The sequence below is a fragment of the Callithrix jacchus genome, chromosome 9 (assembly GCF_049354715.1).
Source record: "Callithrix jacchus isolate 240 chromosome 9, calJac240_pri, whole genome shotgun sequence".
NCBI lineage: Eukaryota > Metazoa > Chordata > Mammalia > Primates > Cebidae > Callithrix > Callithrix jacchus.
This window is the reverse complement of record NC_133510.1, coordinates 22,694,751-22,718,951: the sequence shown is the minus strand read 5'-3', so window position 1 is coordinate 22,718,951 and position 24,201 is coordinate 22,694,751. Positions and strand designations below refer to the sequence as shown.

Below are 24,201 nucleotides of genomic sequence, written 5' to 3'. Positions count from 1 at the left end.
TCTCTTGACCTCGTGAGCCACCCGCCTCAGCCTCCCAAAGTGCTGGGATTATAGGCGTGAGGCACCGCGTCCAGCCCTTTTTGTTTTTTTTAAGACGAGGTTTCACGATGTTGGTCAGGCTGGTCTTTAACTCCTGACTTCAGGTGATCCACCCGCCTTGGCCTCCAAAGTGCTTGGATTACAGGAGTGAGCCACCACGCCCAGCCTAATTTTTGTATTTTTAGTAGAGACCGGGTTTCGCCATATTGGCCAGGCTGGTCTCGAACTCCTAACCTCAAGTCATCGCCCTCCTCCGCCTCCAAAAGTGCTGGGATTATGGGTGCGAGGCACCGCGCGGGGCCGGAAAGGACTCTCTAGCCCATCTTACCTAGGGTCTTCGCAGCCCCGCCGGCAAGCTTGCGGCAACATCCGGGGCACCGCCGCCCTGCCGGAGTCAGAGGGCTGGGGGGGGCGGTGACGGGTGAGGGGCTACGGTATCTCTTAAGGCAGAAATGTTCACACCCTCCTAACGGCGGCGCCAAGGGCGGTGGGGCCCGGGACTGTTTCCCCTTAAAGGCTTCCCCCCGCCCGGGTCGCAGGAGGACGCCGGAGAGGGCGCCCTGAGTGACCCCCAGCAGCAGCCCGAGCAGGACTCTGTGGTGCGAAGGTGAGAACCCGGGCGGGGCCGGTCGACTCCGACCGCGAGCGGGTCCCTTGCTCGGACCGCGGGTGGGGGCTTGTCGTCCTAACGGAGGGCGCCCGAATAACCGAGTCACGTTTTACGACCACATTCACTGACCGTTCAAAGTCGAATCCTAGGCTTTTCGAGGCAGTTAGTGGGTCCCAACGGCTGCCGGCGCGGCGGCGGCCTGGGGCCCGCGCAGAGGCGCAACGGCCCGGGAGGCGCGCGGTTGAGCGAAGCCGCGGGGCCCAACCGCGGTCGGGGGTCTTGGGAGGTGGGTGCATCGCGCGGTCGCTGCGGCCGGCGGTGGGGGAACCTCGAGTAGGGGTGGGCGGCTACTCGGAGGTGGGCTGGCCTAAGAGAGAAGGGTCCTGCGGCTCTGGGAAACCCGCCTCGGAGCCCTGGAGAGGAGATTCGTGGTTTGCCGAGTACCTGCTATGTCCCGGACTCCGCTCCAGGTGCTGGGATCCCACAGCAAACGAAGCCACCCAGCCCTTGCCTTCCTAGACTATATATTCTAGGAAAGAGACAGAGAAGAAAATGCATAGATATGACCGGGCGCGGTGGTTTTAGCCTGTAATCTAGCACTTTGGGAGGCGGAGGCGGGTGGATCACGAGGTCAGGAGTTCAAGACCAGCCTGGCCAAGATGGTGAAACCCCGTCTATACTAAAAATGCAAAAATTTAGCTGAGCGCGGTGGTGGGCACCTGTAATCCCAGCTGCTTGGGAGGCTGAGGCAGAGAATTGCTTGAACCCAGGAGGCGGAGGTTGCCGTGAGCCGAGATTGCATCACTGCCCTCCAGCCTGGGGGACAGATCCAGACTCCGTCTAAATAAAAAATAAAATGCATGGATATGTAACAGGATGCCGTAAATCTGTAGTAGGGCTAGGAAGCAGGGAGGAGACTGTATGTTAGGTTGGAATTGGGGAAGGGGTCAGTCTGAGAGGCCTTCGTAAGGAGTGTCTTTTGGCGGGAGACCCGAAGGAATTGAGGGAGCCTTGGGAGCATGATCCCGGTGGAGGTAACTGGACTCCGGAGGTGGAACCGTCTTTGCCTTGAAAGAAACCTACCAGGAGTTAAAGTGCTGTGCGGGTGGGATCAGCTTTGTAGATTTCTGCAAGATGACAATTGGAATTGTCTTAGGAAATTACAGATCATTCATTTATTCAGTGCTGGATTCATTCAATGATTTATATCTGAAGTGTGAGAGAATGGGAGTAAGGCTAAGTGTCCTTGGCAAAATACTGTTACTAGTTTTGTCCCAGTTTAATACACAGACTAAATTTAGAATTTCCTTTTTTTTTTTTTTTTTTTGAGACTGAGTCTCACTCTGTCGCCCATGCTGGAGAGCAATGGCATGATCTTGGCTCATCCCAACCTCTGCCTCCCGGGTTCAAGCAATTGTCCTTTGATTTGAATTTCCATTGAATTTTAAGAAGTGTTAATTTGAGTTAATTTTACAGATTAGTAAACACTACCTCACTTTTTTTTTTCAGCCTCCCTAGTAGCTGGGATTACAGGCAAGCGCCACCATGCCCGGCTAATTTTGTATTTTATAATTTTTTTTTAATTATTTTTTTTAAAGACGGGGTTTCACCATGTTGGTCAGGCTGGTCTTGAACTCCCGACGTCAGGTGATCCGCCCGCCTTGGCCTCCAAGGTGCTTGGATTATAGGCGTGAGCCACCAGGACCGGAGTAATTTTGTATTTTTAATAAAGACGAGGGTTTCTCCATGTTGGTCAGGCTGGCTTCGAACTCCCAACCTCAAGTGATCCACCCAGCTCAGCTTCCCACAGTGCTGGGAGTACAGGCGTGAGCCACTTTGCCTGGCTGAATTTCCAATGATTTTTTTTTTTTTTTTTTTTTTTTGAGACAGAGTCTCACTATGTCACCAGCTGCCAGGCTGGAGTACAGTGGCACAATCTCGGCTCACTGCAGCCTCCGCCTCCCAGGTTCAGGCAATTTGCCTGCCGCAGCCTCCTGAGTAGCTGGGACTACAGGTGCAGGCCACCACGCCCAGCTAATTTTTGTATTTTTAATAGAGACAGGGTTTCACCATGTTGGTCAGGATGGTCTCAATCTCTTAACCTTGTGATCCGCCCGCCTCGGCCTCCCAAAGTGGTGGGATTGCAGGCTTGAGCCCCCTGGCCTGAATTTCCATTGATTTTTACGAAGTGTTAATTTGAGTTAATTTTACAGATTAGTAAACACTACCTCACTTTTTTTTTCAGTGCTCAGCCCTGTGTTGGAGATTCTGCCTCCCCTGGAACAGATATCTTCTTGAGCACAATCCCAAGGTGGGTGGCTGCTCTGGGTGGGTGTGCACTGCTGGCCTGACAGGGTGTAGGGGAGGGGTCTAGCGTCCTGTCCTCTGGGAGGGAACTTGGGTGAACTTGGGTTTGGGTGGGGATACATGTGAAGTGGTATTGGATCCCATGTCTAAGGGTCCCTTCCTCCTGAAGGCACACAGAACCCCTTCCTCCTTGGGGAGCAGCCTAGGAATGGGCTCTCTTGGGGGCCTTCCCTCAGTGCCACCAGGTCCTGCCCTCTGGCCCATCTCTTCAGAAGGCAGCCTTTCCTTGGAGGGTCAGAGACTCCAGCCCAGGGCTCTAGGGTCACGTTGTGAACATCAACCTCAGTCCTGCACTTCACTTCTCTTGGCCTGATTTCTCCACTGGGAGCTGGCACTCTAAGCCCTCAAACGGAGGATCCTCTGAGAGAGGCCTATGGGCAGGGAGCTGGTACAGAGCAGTGTGCGCTGGGAGGGGTGACCGGTGGGAATAGGGGACTGTGGGAGGGCTGGGGTGTCCTAGTCGTCTTTGTTGTTGGAGCCATGTTTCAGGATGTGGGTGAACGCCACCTAGTGAACTTGCCCTTCTTATCATTGGGTGCCTCCCGGTACATCTCATCCACTTCCTCGTCTGTGAAGCTGTCACCCATGGTGGTGAGCAGCTCCCAGAGGTGGTCCTCATGGAAGAAACCTGAGGCTTCCTAATTGAAGCAGGCAAAGGTGTTTTGGATCACATCCTTGGGGTCCCTGCCGTTCAGCTTCTTCCCAAACATGGTGAGGAAAGTGGTGAAGTTGATGGGCCTCGGGGCCTTGCTTATTATACTCTCCAGGTATTCATTCTTGGGGTTCTTCCCCAGTCAGGCCAGGTTTTCCTTCAGGTCCCCCTTGTGAACGAAGCCTTCACAGTTCTGGTCAATCATGTTGAAAGCCTCCTTGAACTCCTGGATGTGGAACTGGTCAAACATCGCGAAGACATTGGATGTGGCCTGCTCTGCCCGCTTCGTGGTGGTCTTAGCTTTGGCCCACTTGCTGGACATTTTGGCTTCAGGTGGGTGGGGGGCTTCACTGGGTGCTTGGAGCTTGCTGGTCATAGTACCTTACTTTTTTTGAAAAGTATAAGTATTTGAGTTAAAAGAGTTGTGAGGTTTTTCGGTTTGGCTTTATTTATTTTTCCCAAGTGAGAATGACCTAGAAGATAAGAAGTAGCTGACAGAGGAACAAAAAGAGTGAGGTTGGGAGTGGGAAGGTAGCAGAGAGAAAAGAAAACGAAATACAGAGGATGTGGAACAGTGATAGGGACAGTCTGTCCTAATTCTCGTCCTCCTCCTAATAGACTCAGGAAATAATACAGGTGTTTAACGGAACGTATCTCAGCAGAGCCTCAGAAGTTATCAATCCAAGTCAGGAGAGCTGGTAGAGGAGGACACAGACTCAGATTTGATAACTGGTTAAGCAGAATCGTGATTTCCAACTTCACTGCGGCTCACTGAAGCAGTTCAGGCTACGGTGATGCTGTGAGGAGAGGTGGCTTGTTCTAAGTGTTTTAAATTTTATATGACAAGGTAAGCCACATTAAATCACAGAATTTTATGACAGCAAGATTGCCTAATCCAATCTCTGCTCATTTTGCAGATGGGGAAACTGCTAGTTGGTGACAGAGAAACGACTCAGAATATACGAGAGATGTTTTTACCTTAACTTCAGCCGTCTCTCCTCTTATTTGATAAAATGCTTCTCACTGGCTACTGGAGTCAGCTTTATTGAGGATCCCAGAATTGAGTTTATCTAAAACATCATTAGAATTATATGAATTTCACTTTCTTCCATAAGTATTTATTGGAGTGCCCGTTGGCCAGGGACTAAATCACAGCCTCTTCCCTCAAGGAGCTTAAGTAGATGGAGTGAATGAATAACTAGCCCATTACAGTTTACAGGAAGCAGTACCTTGAAGAGAAATTGGAGAGTCAATTCCTAGGATAGCAGAGAGATGGACAACAGACAGAAGGTGAGTATTAAAAGTGATGTCAGCGCTGGGCGCGGTGGCTCACGCCTGTAATCCCAGCACTTTGGGAGGCCAAGATGGACAGATCACCTGAGGTTAGGAGTTTGAGACCAGCCTGGTCAACATAGTGAAACCCCATCTCTACTGAGAATACAAAAAACTAGCTTGCATAATGGTGGGTGCCTATAATTCCAGCTGCTTGGGAGGCTGAGGCAGAAGAATCACTTGAACCCGGCAGGTGGAGATTGCAGTGAGTAGAGATTGCGACACTGCTCTTCAGGCTGGGTGACAGTACGAGACTTCATCTTAAGAAAAAAAAAGAGAGGTGGCTGCAGTGGCTAACGTCTGTGATCCCAGCACTTTGAGGGAATGAGGTGGGCAGATTAAGAGGTCAGGAGTTTGAGACCAGCCTGGCCAACATGGTAAATACCCATCTCGGGCCAGGTGTGGTGGCTCAGGCCTGTAATCCCAGCACTTTGGGAGGCTGAGGTGGGCGGATCACCTGAGGTCAGGAGTTCAAGACCAGCCTGGCCAACATGGTGAAACCTCATCTCTTTAAAAATAAATAAATAAACAAAAATTTAAAAAGCAAAGAAAACCCCCGTCTTTACTAAAAATACAAAAATTGGCTGGGTGTGGTGGTGCATGCCTGTAATACTAGCTATTCGGGAGGCTGAAGCAAGAGAAGTGCTTGAACCCGGTAGGTCGAGGTTGAAGTGAACTGAGATCCTACCAGTGCACTCCAGCCTGGGCAACAGAGCGAGACTCTGTCTCAAAAAAATAACAAAAAAAACTGGTGTCAGATATCAAATTGGTTTGTCTTGGTTATGTTGATAATCACAATACCTATCATCTTCCTAAACCTTTGTTGTTTTGATATTGTGTAATATACATAAATGGTGGTGGGAGAGACTATTCCAGCCAATACACTTGGTATGTTCCCCAGTTCTTTTTATTCATAAGTAATCACCCTTTGTCGTTTGTGGCCTTTTGTGCTTTAATGTTATCTGAAGAATAAGAATGATAAAATATTGGCTGGGCCCGGTGACTCATGCTTGTAATCCCAGCACTCTGGGAAACCAAGGTTGGTGAGTCACCTGAGGTCAGGAGTTGGAGACCAGCCTGGCCAACATGACATAACCCCATCTCTACTCAAAAAAAAGAAAATTTAGCTGGTGGTGATAGCAGGTGTCTATAATCCCAGCTGCTCGGGAGGCTGCGGCAGAATTGCTTAAACCTGGGAGGCAGAGGTTGTAGTGAGTTGATATTGTGCCTCTGCACTCCAGCCTAGGTGACAGAGTGAGACTCTGTCTTAAAAAAGAAAAAAAAAAGAGAAGCCGGGTGCGGTGGCTCAAGCCTGTAATCCCAGCACTTTGGGTGGCCGAGGCAGGTGGATCACGAGGTCAAGAGATCGAGACCATCCGGGTCAACATGGTGAAACCCCGTCTCTACTAAAAATACAAAAAAATTAGCTGGGCATGGTGGCATGTGCCTGTAATCCCAGCTACTCAGGAGGCTGAGGCAGGAGAATTGCCTGAAGCCAGGAGGCGGAGGTTGCGGTGAGCCGAGATGGCGCAAAAATAAATAAATAAATAAAAATTTAAAAATAGAAACCAAAAAAAAAGGCTCTCAAAGATAGCAAACAACAAGAAGAGAAAGAAGGTATTCTTTTTATTTTTATTTTTTTTTTGAGACGGAGTTTCGCTCTTGTTACCCGGGCTGGAGCGCAATGGCGCGATCTCGGCTCACCAGAACCTCCGCCTCCTGGGTTCAGGCAATTCTCCTGCCTCAGCCTCCTGAGTAGCTGGGATTACAGGCGCGCACCACCATGCCCAGCTAATTTTTGTATTTTTAGTAGAGACGGGGTTTCACCATGTTGACCAGTATGGTCTCGATCTCTTGACATCGTGATCCACCCACCTCGCTCGGCCTCCCAAAGTGCTGGGATTATAGGCGTGAGCCACCGCGCCCGGCTGGGATTCTTTTTTTTTTGGTAGTTTGAGAAGGAGTCTCACTCGAGAGTCAGTGGTGAGATCTCGGCTTACTGCAACTTCCACCTCCCTGGTTCAAGTGATTCTCCTGCCTGAGGCTCCTGCGTAGCTGGGATTACAGGCGCTTGCCACAACGCCCAGCTAATTTTTTGTGTTTTTAGTAGAGATGGGGTTTCGCCACCTTGGCCAGGATGGTCTCAAAATCTTGAACTTGTTATCTGCCTGCCTCAGCCTCTGAAAGTTCGGGGATTACAGGCGTGTGCCACCACGCCTCGCATTCTTTCTTTTTTCTTTCAAGGATGTCCTAGGATTTTTTTTTTTTTTCTAGAAGGGAGTCTCACTTTGTTTCCTAGGCTGAAGTGCAATGGCACAATCTCATCCCACTGCAGCCTCAGCCTCCTGAGTAACTGTGATTACAGGCGTGTGGCACCACACCCAGCTAATTTTTGTATTTTATTAGAGATGGGGTTTCACCATGTTAGTTAGGCTGTTCTTGAACTTCTGACCTCGTGATCCATCTGCCTCAGCCTCCCAAAGTGCTGGGATTACAGTTGTAAGCCACCGCGCCCAGCTGAAAGACGAGAGTTTTACTAAAAGGAAGAAGATTTAACAGAGAGCATTGTACTGGCAGTGTCCTCCAGGATACCCATGGTTAGTTGTGACTGAGATATCTGGGAGGCTGCAGACAAGGTCAGTTCGCCTACTGAAGCTGCCAGCCCGATACCTACCCTATCTGACCTGAAAGGAAAGGAGTTTAAGATAGGAAAGGTTGAAGGGATTGAGGGGTTAGGCGGGAAAGGGTAGAGGAGATGGCCTCAAGTATAAACACTGAGGGGGCCTGCCCCAAGGTGGAAATCTAAAATAATATCCACTTGTCCAGCTGAATTATTCCAGACAAGGTGAAGATGACTGACCCCCACCCCACTAAGAAATGTCTCTTTTTTTTTTTTTTTTTTTTGGGGGGGGGGGAGGAAGGCAGGAAGGAAGGGAAGAAGGACGGTAGGGAGGAAGGAAGGGATGAAGGAAGGAAGGGAGGAAGCGGGGAGGGAGGGAGGGAGGGAAGGGAAGAAAGGAAATCAAGCAATGAAAGAGACATTGCCGACCAGGATCTAGAGGTTTACAAGTTGATTTCTTTTTTTTTTCAGAGAAGGAAAGAAAAAAATAATAATAATAAGTAAAGGAGAGGAAGAGAAAGAGGGAGAGTAAATGGAAATATTGCTTTATTTTGAAAAACATTGGGTATTAATAATGGCCAATCAATGTTTCATTTAAACTAATGGGTAGGTGTGATGTGGTATTGACAAGAATGTATATTTTGTGTATTTGAAGTGGAGAGCTCTATAAATATTTATTAAGTTTACTTGTTCTGGATCTGAGTTCGAGTCCTTGATATCCTTATTAGTTTTCTGTCTCATTGAATCTAAGTCTCCTATCTGGGTGTTAGGATCGTTAGCTCTTGTTGTTGCATTGATCCTTTTACCACTATATCTTTGTTGCTTTAAAATCTATTTTATCCGATACAAGAATTGCAACTCCTGCTTTTTATTTATTTATTATTTATTTTTGCTCTCCATTTGGTTGGTAAATCTTTCTCCATCCCTTTGTTTTGAGTCTTTGTGTATCCTTGCATGTGAAACAGGTCTGGATGTAACATGCCGTTGGGTTTGGGCTGTGTCTTTTGATTGGGAATTTAGTCAATTTAAATTTAGGGTTACTGCCATTTGATGTTGACTGGCTGTTTTATCCATTCGTTGGTGTAAATTCTTCTTTATGTTGGTGCTCTTTACTTTTTGGTGTATTTTTAGAAAGGCTAATACTGGTTGTTTCTTTCTGTGTGTAATGCTGCTTTCAGAAGCTCTTGTAAAGCAGGCCTGGTGGTAATAAAATCTCTGAGTTCTTGCTTGTTCATAAAAGATTTTATTTTTCCTTCAGTTGTGAAACTTAGTTTGGCTGGATATGAAATTCTGGGCTGAAGGTTCTGTTCTTTGAGGATGTTGAATATTGGCCCCCACTCTCTTCTGGCCTGTAGAGTTTCTGCCGAGAGATCTGCTGTAAGTCTGATAGGCTTGCCTTTGTGGGTAATCTGACCTTTCTCTCTGGCTGCCCTTAGTATCCTCTCCTTCGTTTCAACCCTCGTGAATCTAACGATTATGTGCCTTGGGATTGCTCTTCTTGAGGAATATCTTTGTGGTGTTCTCTGTATTACCTGGGGTTGAATGTTGACCTGCTTTGCTAGTTTAGGAAAATTTTCCTTAATCATATCCTGAAGGGTATTTTCCAGCTTGGATTCATTCTCTCTGTCGCATTCAGGTACACCTATCAAACGTAAATTTGGTCTTTTCACATAGTCCCACATTTCTTGGAGACTTTGCTCATTCCTTTTTATCCTTTTTTCTCTAATCTTTTCTTCATGTTTTATTTCATTAAGTTGGACTTTGACCTCTGATATCCCTTCTTCTGCTTGAACAATTCGAGTGTTTAAACCTGTGCATACTTCTCGGAGTTCCTGTATTGTATTCTTCGGTTCCATTAATTCACTCATACTCCTCTCTAAGTTGTCTATTCTCAATAGGATTTCATCAAACCTCTTTTCAAAGTTCCTAGTTTCTTTACGTTGGGCTACAACATGTTCTTTTAACTCACCGAAGTTTGTTATTATCCATTCCTTGAAGAGTGATTCTGTCATCAGGAGGCGCTGGTTCTCCATCAAGCCTTGTTCCATTGTTGATGTGGAACTGTGATCATCTTTAGAGGGAGAGGCGTTCTGACTTTGAGTATTCTCAGCTTTTTTACGCTGGTTTCTTCCCGTCATTGTAAATTTATCCTCCTGTTGTCTTTGAAATTACCAATCTTCAGATTAGGTCTCTTGAGTGGACGTCCAGGTTGTTAGTTCCCAGGGCCAGAGCAGCGGCGTTAAAACTGATGGTGCTTTTCTGCCCAGGATTCTCCTGTCGGGCTTCCTTCTTGTTTCCGTAGTAGGCGACTCTGCCTTCCCGGGGCTCCAAACCTCGGTCAGAAGGGGAAATGGTCCTGTTTACTCTGCGCCGAGCCGTGCCGAGGTGCCGGCGGAACCGCTGCGCCGACCACGAGAGTCGCGCTGGCGACTCGTGTGTTTCCACCACTGGGGGATCTTCTGCTCCGTGAGCGACCAGACTTTGTCTGAAAGTGTGGCGTCCTCTAGTTCTCCGCGCCTTCCCTGAGAGCTGCAATCCCGGGATGTTAGCGATCCGCCATCTTCCGGCTTCTGCTCAGAAATGTCTCTTATATGTTGGGTTTATAGTGAGCTGAGTGTTCTTTCTTCCCCTGCCTGGGGGTTAGGGATAGCAGAACAGTATTTAATAAACAGAAGACTCAAATGGGGCCAGGATGCACTGGGTAGATCCAGTAGGTTACATGGTCCTGAGAGAGAAGAGACTCAAAGAGCAGCCCAGCAGTGAAGACACAAACTACCACCCCCACCACTACTCGGGCTTCCGTGGAGTCTGGGGTACAGGTCAGACTACACTGTATTTGTTTCCAAATTAAGCAGTTCTTAGTCATCCTACCCGAGCCTGTGCTTTCTCTGCCCTCCCAGTTCTTGGTGGAATTTTATGCCTATCTTTACCTGGTACAGGTTTTTAAATGTTTCCAAACTGACTACCCAGTTTCTCTTAACTTCTTCCAGAGAAAAAAAAGAAAAAGAAAAACTTCTTTCTTCCCCAATTCTCTTGCCACTTTTACCAAGTTAACTTCACATCCTTACCTCTAGATAAGTTCTTTAGTATAATCTAGTCCCTGGTCTTCCCAATTTTTTTTTTTTTTTTTTTTGAGACGGAGTTTCGCTCTTGTTGCCCAGGCTGGAGTGCAAATTCTCGGCTCACCAAAACCTCCAACTCCTGGGTTCAAGTGATTCTCCTGTTTTAGCCTCCCAAGTAGGTGGGATTACAGGCATGTGTCACCATGTCCAGCTAATTTTTTGTATTTAACAGAGACAGAGTTTCACCATGTTGGCCAGGATGCTCTCGATCTCTTTGACCTCATGATCCACCTACCTTGGCCTCTCAAAGTCCTGGGATTGCAGGCGTGAGCCACCGCGCCCGGCCGGTCTTGTTAATTAATCTCCTAAATCTCATTTGATTTTTATCTTTTTCATACCACTCATAGGTCAAATTCTCCTAATAGAGCTCCATAGTTCATAAGAAACAGTCGTCAATCACAAGCTATAAGGACTATTCTCTCTTCCTTGTCCTCTCTCCCTCCAGGTCACCCCAGCTCTGATCTTTGCTATCACAGTTGCTACAATTGGCTCTTTCCAATTTGGCTACAACACTGGGGTCATCAACGCTCCTGAGATGGTGAGTGCCAGGCCACAAGAATTAGAACCTGGAATAGGGAAGTTATTCCTTGAAGTAGAATTTGAAGAATTCAAAATTAAGGGTCAGGCACAGTGGCACCTACCTGGGGTCCCAGCTACTCCAGAGGCTGAGGCCTAAAGATCACTTGAGCCCAGGAGTTAAACACCATCCTGGGCAACACAGTTAGTGAGGGTCCCTCCCTCCCCTAGGGGAATTTGAAACAAACTTTGTATCTATCCTGGCCAAGGCTGAAGATAGAGACAATATGGCTGGGAAATCTAGTGTGGTCATTTAATCAAAGCAGAATGCTCACTTACTCCCTGTACCCTGGGAGGGGCTGTTCTTCCTCCCACTTTCTCACCCCATAGTGACACACTTCCTATATCATCCCTTCAGGGTTGGTTACAAAGCAGCTGGGTCCCCTTACCAATGGGTTGGGGTAGTCTGTGAGCATCGGTGCTGCCACCTAGTGGGATTTTCAGGACAAATAAAAAAATTACTATTCCAGAGAATTAACATTAACTCCAATATGTTACCTGCCTCTTCCACTCCCATCTATTTATTCCCTTGATCTCTAGGAAGGAAATGATCCCTAATATTTGTGTTTTTTGTTCTCATCTAACTGCAACAGTCTGCCCTCCCACCAACCCTTTTATTTTGCAGATCATAAAGGAATTTGTCAATAACACTTTGAAGAACAAGAAAAATGCCCCTCCTTCTGAGTTGTTGCTCACGTCCCTCTGGTCCTTGTCCGTGGCCATATTCTCCGTCGGTGGTATGATTGGCTCCTTTTCCGTCGGACTCTTTGTCAATCGCTTTGGCAGGTATTGACTAGAAACTGGGCAAGGAAGTGGGCTCTACCACATGCACTGAGGACAAGCATGGAGACTCAGGGCAGGGAGGTGATGATGCCTTTGAATTTGAACGCCTTGATTTCTAATCAAGGGAAACCTAGTCCAATGAGCCCTGAATATGACTGCCCTTGCTTGGAGCTCTGCTACCCTCCATAGCTCCCACCTAGCTGTGCAGGAGATGAGCTGTGTGAGTGACTGGCTTTTGCAGCCCAGCTAGGGCTCGTTCAGAATTATTCTCTAGTAAGCTCAACTATGGGGTTTCCGGAAACATACTTAATTCTCAAGGTCCAAAGTTGTTTACTTTTATTTAAAAAATTGAGGTTTCATATAAATGTTTTTATTATTTTACACAGGATTGATAGGAATTATTCTTATAATTTTTAGTCTATGACAAATGTGGATAATGACCAAAAAAACTGAATCTTCTTATTCTATACTAGCTTAACAATATGTTTACAAGGTAGAATATATTTTTTAGTTAAGACTGATGAAGGACAGCCGGGCGCGGTGGCTCACGCCTGTAATCCCAGCACTTTGGGAGGCTGAGGTGGATGGATCACCTGAGGTCAGGAGTTTGAGACCAGCCTGACCAATATTGTGAAACCTTGTCTAAAAAAAAAAAAAGACTGGTGAAGAAACTGTTTGAATTTGCCAAGTAGGCTGGGCTCAATGGCTTATGCCTGTAATCCTAGCACTTTGGGAGGCTGAGGCAGGTGGATCACCTGAGATCAGGAGTTTGAGACCAGCCTGGCCAACATGGCAAAACCCTGGATGTGATTGTGTGGGCCTGTGATCCCAGCTATTAAGGAGGCTGAGGCAAGATAATCACTTGAACCTGGGGAGGGCAGGAGGTGGTAGAGGTTGCAGTGAGCAGAGGTCTGGCCACTTCACTCCACCCTGGGGGAAAGAGTGAAACTTTATCACAAAAAAAAATTGCACGTAGATACTCTAGAAATGCAAATGGAATTCACATTTAAAAATGGATAAAGCAAAGAGAGAAAAACAAAACAAAAATGGATAAAGCATCCTATTCCACTTGATTATGTTGGTCTTCCCCCACCACCACCACAAGAAAGAGGGTCTTGCTCTGTCACCCAGGCTGGAGCAATCATAGCTCACTACAGCCTCGACCTCCCACCTCTGCTCCCTGAGTAGCTGGGACTACATACAGGCCAGCACCATCATGGCCTGGCTTCCAACTAGAAATATTCTGATAATAGAAAGTGAAAAGGTAAAGTTAGCCAAAAAAAAAAGACAACATGAGCCTGGAGAAGAGCAGAATAGTGAGGACAAGGGAGGCGAGATCAGGAGCCTCTCACTTTGCTAACCCTACTTTGTCTTTTGCTAACCTTACAGGCGCAATTCAATGCTGATTGTCAACCTGCTGGCTGTCACCGGTGGCTGCCTTATGGGACTGTGTAAAATGGCTGAGTCGGTGGAAATGCTGATCCTGGGCCGCTTGGTTATTGGCCTCTTCTGCGGACTGTGCACAGGTTTTGTGCCCATGTACATTGGAGAGATCTCGCCTACTGCCCTGCGGGGTGCCTTTGGCACTCTCAACCAGCTGGGAATCGTTGTCGGAATTCTGGTGGCCCAGGTACTGTAGAGAAGTTCTCATGCCTGATGAGTGTGTGTTTCATGGGTCATTTAAAAAGTTGGCCGGGCGCGGTGGCTCACACCTATAATCCCAGCACTTTGGGAGGCCAAGGCGGGTGGATCACGAGGTCAAGAGATCAAGACCATCCTGGTCAACAAGGTGAAACACTGTCTCTACTAAAAATACAAAAATTGCTGGGCATGGTGGCACACACCTGTAGCCCCAGCTACTCGAAAGGCTGAGGCAGGAGAATTGCTTGAACCCAGGAGGCAGAGGTTGCGGTGAGCCCAGATTGTGCCATTGGACTCCAGCCTGGGCAACAAGAGCGAAACAACGTCTCAAAACAAAAAACAAACGAACAAAAAAAAGTTAACATAGTTAAAGCACTGAAGAATATCTGGCCCATGTTTGATTATATAAGGAAGTTTTAGATATTGTTACTATAGCTCATAAATAGTAGGAAGCAGGCTGAGGAAAGGAAAAGAAACATAATTTTTTCCCATGGTAAAAGAATGGTTTTCTGAGCTTTTTATTTTTTAATGAACTTGTAGCCTTGGGTTTATGGCATTGTCTTGTGTGGTTTCTAGATCTTTGGTCTGGAATTCATCCTTGGGTCTGAAGTGCTGTGGCCAGTGTTACTGGGCTTTACCATCCTTCCTGCTATCCTACAAAGTGCAGCCCTTCCATTTTGCCCTGAAAGTCCCAGATTTTTGCTCATTAACAGAAAAGAAGAAGAGAATGCTAAGCAGAGTGAGTATCCTTTGCGCCTTACCATATGAATTATATGGATCTGGTTTGTTTTAGGGATGAGGGTACTGGACCTATTTTGTGTTGGTGTACCCTTTCCCTGCCCCTCAGAATCCAAGTGAAGAGGGTCCTGATTACTCTTGAGTAAAATTTTCAGCTCCTAAAGAATGAGATGAGAAGGCAGGTTTAGGAATGGATGCTATCAGGCCAGGAGTGGTGACTCACGCCTGTAATCCCAGCACTTTGGGAGGCCAAGCGGACAGATCACCTGAAGTCGAGAGTTTGAGACCAGCCTGATCAACAGGAGAAACCCCATCTCTACTAAAAATACAAAATTAGCCAGGCATAATACCAGCTACTTGGAAGGCTGAGGCAGGAGAATCTCTTGAACTCAGGAGGTGGGGGTTGCAGTTAGCCAAGATTCCGCCATTGCACTCCAGCCTGGGCAACAAGAGCGAAACTGTCTCAAAAAAAAAAAGAAGACCGGGCGTGGTGGCGCGTGCCTGTAGTCCCAGCTACTCGGGAGGCTGAGGTGGGAGGATCGCTTGAGCCCAGGAGTTCTGGGCTGTAGTGCACTATGCCTATCAGGTGTCCACACTAAGTTCGGCATCAATATGGTGACCTCCTGGGATTATATATGGAATATATATCCGGTTCACCCCACGTTGCCTAAGGAGGGGTGAACCGGCCCAGGTCAGAAACGGAGGAGGTCAAAACTCCCGTGCTGATCAGTAGTGGGATCACGCCTGTGAATAGCCACTGTACTCCAGCCTGGGCAACATAGCGAGACCCAGTCTGAAAAAAAAAAAAAAAAAAAAAAAGGAATGGATGCTATTGATCACCTCATCTCCTTCAGCCCTTTCCTAGATGCCTTACAGGAAGAATGAATTTGGAAATTACATTGTCTTTATCCTTTCCTCTTTATTCTTTTTACCAGTCCTCCAGCGGTTGTGGGGCACCCAGGATGTATCCCAAGACATCCAGGAGATGAAAGAGGAGAGTGCAAGGATGTCACAAGAAAAGCAAGTCACCGTGCTGGAGCTCTTTAGAGTATCCAGCTACCGACAGCCCATCATCATTTCCATCGTGCTCCAGCTCTCTCAGCAGCTCTCTGGAATCAATGCTGTGAGTATGATACCTTAGGGTCAAAGGTGTCTTACAAGATTTCATTTAAAATGCTGGGCATGGTGGCAATGTGCATGTAGTCCCAGCTACTCAGGAGGCTGAGATAAGAGGACTTGAGCTCAGGAATTTGAGCCTGCAGTGAGCTATAATTATGCCACTGCACTCCAGCCTGGGAGACAGAGTGAGACTCTGTCTCTGAAATTTAATAAAAGGGGGAAAAAAAGAGCCTGGAAAGACACTGGCAACTTCAAACTGAACTGACTTTACCAGTCTATTTGTTTTTATAATTAGAATTGGGAGCGTGATAGTTTAAAGAGGGTGACAAAACGGAAGCCAGCATTTGGCAGGTAGCCCTTGTATTCCATGCAAATATGAGCTTCCTGCATTTAAGTGTGGAGTGTGGATTGTGGGAAGAGAGTGTTCCTTTGCCTAGTCAATTGGGGATAAAATATGAATATGAAGACCACCCTTGTCCCACCTTTTAAAATACTGATTCATCTCCCTGAGATTTTTCCTTTAGTCTTTGATCAATGGGATTAAATCATTTTGTAATAAAACATTTTGCAAAACACATGTGATGTTCACAGTAGTAAGTTAATTCTTGGCCTTTTATCCTACCTAACATGCCAGGATATTTATTTGTATTTGAAGTAGCCGTAGTGCTTCTTGTGAGGGGCTAGACGCTGTTTATCAGAATGTACCAAGAGCCACCATGGTGGCTCCGAATGCCTGTAGACCCAGCTACTACTCGGGAGGCTGAGGTGGGAATAGCTCTTAAGCCCAGGAGTCAAGCCTGGGCAATATAGCTTGACTTTGTTTTGTTTTGGAGACCGAGTTTCACTCTTGTTGCCCAGGCTGGAGTGCAATGCCATGATCTCGGCCCACTGCAACCTCCAACTCTGGGGTTCAAGCGATTCTCCTACCTCAGCCTCCTGAGTAGCTGGGATTACAGGCATGTGCCACCACATCTAGCTAATTTTGTATATTTTTTTTTTTTTTTGAGACGGAGTTTCGCTCTTGTTACCCAGGCTGGAGTGCAATGGCGCGATCTCGGCTCACCGCAACCTCCGCCTCCTGGGTTCAGGCAATTCTCCTGCCTCAGCCTCCTGAGTAGCTGGGATTACAGGCATGCGCCGCCATGTCTAGCTAATTTTTTGTATTTTTAGTAGAGACGGGGTTTCACCATGTTGACCAGGATGGTCTCGATCTCCTGACCTCGTGATCCACCCGCCTCGGCCTCCCAAAGTGCTGGGATTACAGATTTGAGCCACCGTGCCCAGCCTAATTTTGTATTTTTAGTAGAGATGGGATTTCTCCATGTTTGTCAGGCTGATCTTGAACTCCAGACCTCAGGTGATCCATGCATCTCGGTCTCACAAAGTGCTAGGATTACAAACATGAGCCATCATGTGTAGCTTGACCCTGTCTTAAAAAAACTAAAAGAAAAAAAAAATTTTGAGGAAATACACAATAGTTTGAAAAGCCCTCATAGGTAATTTTGATGAATCCCATTCTCAAATTTCCTCATTAGGAAATGACAATGTAGGCCACACGTATTACAGGAGAAAAATATGCTCTGAGACTTTGCCGAGCAGCAGAGCTGAAACTAGGCAGGAGAGGTAGCTACGTGCAAATGTAGCTCTAAGAATGAGCACCTGTTTAGAGAATGTACCTTGCATTTGTCTGTGCCTATTTAAAAAAGAAAAAAAGAATGCCCCTGAGGCAACTCCCAGCTGTCTGTCTCACCACAGTCCTGGCCGGCAAAACAGGATCAGGAGAGGATCACCTGTGAGGAATGACAGATGATCCATGAGCAGTCTGATAAAAGATCACCTGTGAGAAATTACAGATGATTCATGAGCACTCTGATGGACAGACTCCTGCCGCTTCAGAGTATGGTATATACATTTTTTGCGGGGGTAGGGGGCGAAGTCTTGCTCTGTCCCCCAGGCTGGAGTGCTGTGGTGCAATCTCAGCTCACCACACCTCCATCTCCTGGGTTCATGTAATTCTCCTGCCTCAACCTCCCAAGTAGATGGGAAGCTGAGATTATAGGCACCCACCACCAAGCCTGGCTAATTTTTTTGTATTTTTAGTAGAGACGGGTTTTCACCGTGTTGGCCAGGCTGGTCTCGAACTCCTGACCTGGTGTGATCTAACCACCTCAGCCTCCCAAAGTGCTGGCTATGTGACTTGCCATACCCAGCATGGACCTTAATTATTGTTGGACTAAGGTGGTTCCCATTTTAGTCAATGAGCAGATTTTGCTCCAGGTATAATCTCACTCAAAGATGACTGCACCAGAATTATGGGGGATGGGATTCCTAAGTGCTGAATTGGAGAATCTCTGTGTAAGAGGCCTGAACATTGTCTGCAAAAAAATAAATCTGATGCATAGCAGGCTTAGAAATCACTTTGCCAACCTACTTTCGCACAAACTATGTTTTCTAATTTTCCTTACTAGCAAATGGGTAAGAGGTTGCATTGTATCATATTTACCTAGCAGAGTAAACTATTTTTAGGTGAAATGATGTAGGGGTTAGCATATCTAGCTTGATGGTACTACATAGCAAAGTCATTTTACTGTAACAAGTTTTTTGGGTTTTTTTTTTTTTTTGAGACAGAGTCTTGCTCTGTCACCCAGACTGGAGTGCACTGGCACAATCCCAGCTCACTGCAACCTCCACCTCCAGGGTTCAAGCGATTCTCCTGCCTCAGCCTCCTGAGTAGTTGGAGGCCTGTGCCACCACCCCCAGCTAATTTTTTTTGTATTTTTAGTAGAGATGGGGTTTCACTGTTTGCCAGGCTGGTCTCAAATGTCTGACTTCATGATCTGCCCACCTGGGCCTACCAAAGTGTTGGGATTACAGGCGTGAACCACTGTGCCTGGCCTAAAAGAAGTTTTATTGAGATGTGTACATGTACATTAGGTATTGGATGTATCGACATTGTGATAAGGAAGCTAATTGGCTTAACTATTTAGTGCTTGTTTAAGCTGCTCAAGTAATTACTTTTGCACCAACCTAATATCTTTCCCCACAAGCTTGACGTCATCATATAAAATGTTGGGATTTTGTAGTTGTTGTTGTTGTTTTAAGGAGCGGAGAGTTTAATAGGCAAGAAATAAGTCTTAATTAGCTCTAGAGGAGCAATTTTCAATGATGACTCTACAAATGTCAGTTTCAAAAACAATTATCTTATTTTAGAAAATATAAATATAATACATCTTACATACTAGCGATTTAAAGATTTGTTTCTTGAAAAAGTAAATCCCAATGTAGAGATCCATATTCATCAAAAAGACTAATAAATATTGCTGTGGAAGCAAATACTCTGGGTGAAATAAACTGAAGTGAACCTGGGTAACCTAGATAATGTTCCCTTAACTGGAGGTCTGAGTCTAATATTTGTTATTATTATTATTATTATTATTATTATTATTTTGAGACGGAGTTGCACTGTTGTTACCCAGACTGGAGTGCAGTGGCACGATCTCGGCTCACTGCAACCTCCGCCTTCTGGGTTCAAGCAATTCTCCTGCCTCAGCCTCCCAAGTAGCTGGGACTACAGGCACGTACCACCATGCCAAGCCAATTTTTATAGTTTTAGTAGAGATAGGGTTTCACCTTGTTGACCAGGATGGTCTCGATCTCTTGACCTCGTGATCCACCCGCCTCAGCCTCCCAAACTGCTGCAATTATAAGCGTGAGCCACCACGCCCAGCCGTGTTTTTATTATTTTTATTTTGAGACGGAGTTTCACTCTTGTTGCCCAGGCTGGAGTGCAATGGCACGATCTTAGCTCACTGCAAAGGCCGCCCCCAGGTTCAAGGGATTCTCGTGCCTTACCCTCCCTAGTATCTGGTATAACAGGAGCCCCACAACGACACCTGGCTAATTTTGTATTTTTAGTAGAGATGCGGTTTCCTACATGTTGGTCAGGGTGGTCTCAAACTCCTGACCTCAGGTGATCCGCCCACCTAGGCTTCCCAAAGTGCTGGGATTATAGGCATGGGCCACCACACCTGGCCAAATATTTTAATGTCTCTTAACTGTGTAAGTTGCAGCAACCTTACATTTTTAGTGAAATGCCTAGCAAATAACAAACAGTAATTTATTTAACATATTACAAAGTAGCCGGTATTATTTCATAAAACACTTCAAAAGGGCCTAGGCCTGGGAAATACAGCCCAACCTTTGCTTATTCAATGAGGAGGATAGGTTATTCGATTAGTTCACTATCAAATTGAGACATCAATGTGCCTATCAATGTTTTGAAGGTTTGGGGAAGAGGCAATTCAAAAAGCATTTAGCTGGGCTCCATGGCCCATGCCTGTAATCCCAGCAACTTGAGAGGCAGAGAGGCAGGAGGATCACTCGAGACCAAGATTTTTAGACCAGCCTGGGCAACACAGTGAGTTGCTGTCTCAACTTACAAAGAAACCATGGCCAGGCTCGGTCGCTCACGCCTGTTATCCTATAATCCCAGCACTTTGGGAAGCTGAGGTGGGTGGATTAAGAAGTCAGGAGTTTAAGACCAGCCTGGCCAAGATGTCTCTACTAAAAATACAAAAATTAGCTGGCTGCAGTGGCAGGCGCCTGTAATCCTAGCTACTCGGGAGGCTAAGGCAGGAGAATTGCTTGAACTCGGGATGGACTTTGCAGTGAGCCGAGATTGTGCCATTGCACTCCGACCTGGGCAACAGAGTGAGGCTTCGGTATAAACAAAAGAAAGAAACCACTTTGTAGGAATTACACCTTCATATAAATTAGTGAAGTGAACATAAGAGTAAATGGAACAGTGGAAATAAGCATAGTTAGAAGAAACAATGGAAATGAATAGCTAAAACTGAGACCATTTAAAAGGGAAAAGGAGGGCCAGGTGTGGTAGCTCATGCCTGTAATCCCAGCACTTTTGGAGAACCAGGCAAGCGGATCACTTGAGGTCAGGAGTTCGAGACCAGCCTAGCCAACATGGCAAAAACCCAGCTCTACTTAAATTAGAAAAATTAGCTGAGCATGGTTGTGGGCTGCTTGTAGTCCCAGCTACTCAGGAGGCTGAAACAGGAGAATCACTTGACCTGGGAGGTGGAAGTTGCAACGAGCGGAGATTGTGCTACTGCACTCCAGCCTGGGTGACAGACCTAGACCTCATCTCAAAAAAGAGACAGGAGATACAGAAGATAATTCATTTGCTGAAGTGATACTAGGATTGATTGAACAAAAACACTAACAAAAGGACTTCCTGCCTCCTAAAGTTTATTTTTGAGGGTTCTGTTTAACTGGTGTGCAGAATTGTTTCAAAGTTGCATGTTTTGTTTTCTACTAGGTGTTCTATTACTCAACAGGAATCTTCAAGGACGCAGGTGTTCAAGAACCCATCTATGCCACCATCGGCGCGGGTGTGGTTAATACTATCTTCACTGTAGTTTCTGTAAGTTGGATGGTTTGATAATTTTGGGGGGAGAAAAGAATCCTTGCTACAGATGTTCAAAGATGGATTGCATGGCTCTACCATCATTTAGTTAGACCTTTTCATTGTTTCATTTTCCTTTGGAAAAAGAGATCTATTCAACGCTGGGTGTAGTCTTCACTCTTCAAGCAAATATGGGTTGGATGGGAAAGGAGGAAATATACAAGGGATTATATAGTATGCTTTCAACTTGAAATTGGAGGAGAGGTGTTTGGAAAGACTCTCAAACTGCGTTTTTCCTCTGTTTTTACACTAAAACAACAACAACAGAAGATTTCCGTGATCCCCAAAATATGTGAGGATTTTTCCCCATCAAGTATGCAATCGGTTCTGTAGTGGATACCTTCTAGGTGTCCTCTGATTTAATTCTGACACTGTCTCCCTGGAGACAGCATCACATCTCACAGGTTGATGGCCCAGTTCCCAAGAGGGCCCCCACTCTAATGCCAATCACAGGCTCCAGGCTGTCTGACCTGTGCTTCTGACCCACGAGCTCGAGATCAGGATTCCCACGATGCCCTCTTTGGGTTTGACTAATTTGCTACAGTGGGTCACAGAACTCAGGGAAATTGTTTCCTAGTTTGTTTGAAAGGATATTTTAAAGGACAGAAATAAACGATCAGATGAAGAGATTCATAGGGGGAGGTCCGGAGGGGTCCTGTGCATGGGAGTTTCTGTCTCCATGAAGTGGGTGCACTCCTAGCACTAGATGAGTTGTTGACCTTCCTGTCAGCTTCCAGGGGTTCAGATATCTGGAAGCTCCCCACACCCTGTCTTTTGGGCCTTTTATACAGACTTCATTGGTTCTCCATGATTGAAGCATGGACAAAGGTTCTGAAATGTGATTGAACAAAAAGGGTATGATCTGAACCCAGCAAGGCCTGTCTGTTTAGATTATTTGTTGGCCTCTTTGTAGGATTTCTTCCCCCAGGGAGTGGGGCAAGAGCCTCTCTGAAATGAGGGTTTTATGACCCACAGTCAGATTAGAGTCCCGCTAAGTGGGAGAGCAGGAGAAAGTCAGAGAAGAATTCTCTTTTCTGAGGCCTAATGCATCCCAACATTATAACAAAAGACTGCAGCAAGGGCTGTGGGGATTTTGAGCCAGGACCTGTGGATGGAAAGCAATATGTATCTATATAAAATCAAAAATCACAGGAGGTATATGTATAACAAGTGTTCTGCGTTAGTAAGCAGATTTCAAGTAGCTCAGACACTGTTTTCATGAAAAACATTCATGTCATATTCTTTCTCTTGTAGCTATTTCTGGTGGAAAGGGCAGGAAGAAGGACTCTGCATATGATAGGCCTTGGAGGGATGGCTCTTTGTTCCCTACTCATGACTGTTTCTTTGTTATTAAAGGTGAGTGCCCTTTGAGTGAAGAAAAACAAGGGAGGGGGAGGAGAGGTTAGAGCTGACTGCTGTGACTCAAGGGTGGGTTGTTAAGGTTGAAGTTTGTCAATAAAACCAGAAGAGAGAAGTCGGATACCCAGAGTTTTTAAGAAAGGTGGGTTATCGGAGACTTGGAAATAAACTGTTACAAATCTTAGATTTATAGAACATTATTGTAGCCTATAAAATAAATTGTCTAATTCTTAATATCCAGATAATCACACTTCATAGATGATTAGGTGGTCTCAATACAAAGTGACCTATATGAGATCACAGAGACAGGATTCAAAAATCCAAGCCTGGGTTGGTGCAGTGGTTAATGCCTCTCATCACAGCACTTTTGGAAGCCAAAGTGAGAGGATTGCTTAACCCCAGAAGTTGACAACCAACCTGGGGAACATGGCAAGAAACTGTCTCTAGAAAAAAAGAAAAAACCAGGGAAGGCGCGGAGAACTAGAGGACGCCACACTTTCAGACAAAGTCTGGTCACTCACAAAGCAGAAGATCCCCCAGTGGTGGAAACACACGAGTCGCCAGCACGACTCTCATGGTCGGCGCAGCGGTTCCGCCAGCACCTCGACGCGGCAGCGCTCGGCCGCAGAGTAAACGGGACGGGTTCCCCTTCTGACCAAGGTTTGGAGCCCCGGGAAGGCAGAGTCGCTTACTACGGAAACAAAAAGGAAGCCCGACAGGAGAATCCTGGGCAGAAAAGCACCATCAGTTTTAACGCCGCCGCTCTGGCCCTGGGAACTAACAACCTGGACGTCCACTCAAGAGACCTAATCTGAAAGTTGGTAATTTCAAAGACGACAGGAGGATAAATTTACAATGACGGGAAGAAACCAGCGTAAAAAAGCTGAGAACACTCAAAATCAGAACGCCTCTCCCTCTAAAGATGATCACAGTTCCACATCAACAATGGAACAAGGCTTGATGGAGATCGAGCGCCTCCTGATGACAGAATCACTCTTCAAGGAATGGATAATAACAAACTTCGGTGAGTTAAAAGAACATGTTGTAGCCCAACGTAAAGAAACTAGGAACTTTGAAAAGAGGTTTGATGAAATCCTATTGAGAATAGACAACTTAGAGAGGAGTATGAGTGAATTAATGGAACCGAAGAATACAATACAGGAACTCCGAGAAGTATGCACAGGTTTAAACACTCGAATTGTTCAAGCAGAAGAAGGGATATCAGAGGTCAAAGTCCAACTTAATGAAATAAAACATAAAGAAAAGATTAGAGAAAAAAGGATAAAAAGGAATGAGCAAAGTCTCCAAGAAATGTGGGACTATGTGAAAAGACCAAATTTACGTTTGATAGGTGTACCTGAATGCGACGGAGAGAATGAATCCAAGCTGGAAAATACCCTTCAGGATATGATTCAGGAAAATTTTCCTAAACTAGCAAAGCAGGTCAACATTCAACCCCAGGTAATACAGAGAACACCACAAAGATATTCTTCAAGAAGAGCAACCCCAAGGCACATAATCATTAGATTCACCAGGGTTGAAATGAAGGAGAAGATACTAAGGGCAGCCAGAGAGAAAGGTCAGATAACCCACAAAGGCAAGCCTATCAGACTTACAGCAGATCTCTCGGCAGAAACTCTACAGGCCAGAAGAGAGTGGGGGCCAATATTCAACATCCTCAAAGAACAGAACCTTCAGCCCAGAATTTCATATCCAGCCAAACTAAGCTTCACAACTGAAGGAAAAATAAAATCTTTTATGAAC

At 46.1% G+C, this 24,201-nt stretch overlaps 1 protein-coding gene and 1 pseudogene across 23 annotated transcripts in view; one reads left to right on the top strand and one right to left on the bottom strand.

The window, feature by feature from the left end:
* Nucleotides 1-470: 470 nt before the first annotated feature.
* Nucleotides 471-24,201, top strand: part of LOC100400189 (solute carrier family 2, facilitated glucose transporter member 3) — a 30,385-nt gene continuing 6,654 nt past the window's right edge. The window contains exons 1-12 of one of the 23 annotated variants that reach the window (XM_078337990.1): nt 471-646; nt 2,895-2,960; nt 3,593-3,727; nt 3,811-4,001; nt 4,881-4,958; nt 11,188-11,280; nt 11,944-12,104; nt 13,491-13,731; nt 14,319-14,481; nt 15,416-15,603; nt 20,932-21,036; nt 22,333-22,434. In XM_078337990.1, coding sequence (XP_078194116.1) covers nt 4,941-4,958; nt 11,188-11,280; nt 11,944-12,104; nt 13,491-13,731; nt 14,319-14,481; nt 15,416-15,603; nt 20,932-21,036; nt 22,333-22,434 — 1,071 coding nt within the window. In that variant the 5' untranslated portion in view covers nt 471-646; nt 2,895-2,960; nt 3,593-3,727; nt 3,811-4,001; nt 4,881-4,940. Of the gene's footprint in view, nt 647-814; nt 1,120-2,894; nt 2,961-3,592; nt 3,728-3,783; nt 4,002-4,880; nt 4,959-11,187; nt 11,281-11,943; nt 12,105-13,490; nt 13,732-14,318; nt 14,482-15,415; nt 15,604-20,931; nt 21,037-22,332; nt 22,435-24,201 lie in introns of those variants that run through there. The other 22 variants (XM_035255630.3, XM_078337989.1, XM_054238093.2 and 19 more) reach the window with 22 other exon arrangements.
* LOC118144118 (myosin regulatory light polypeptide 9 pseudogene) lies at nt 2,883-4,472 on the bottom strand (annotated as a pseudogene).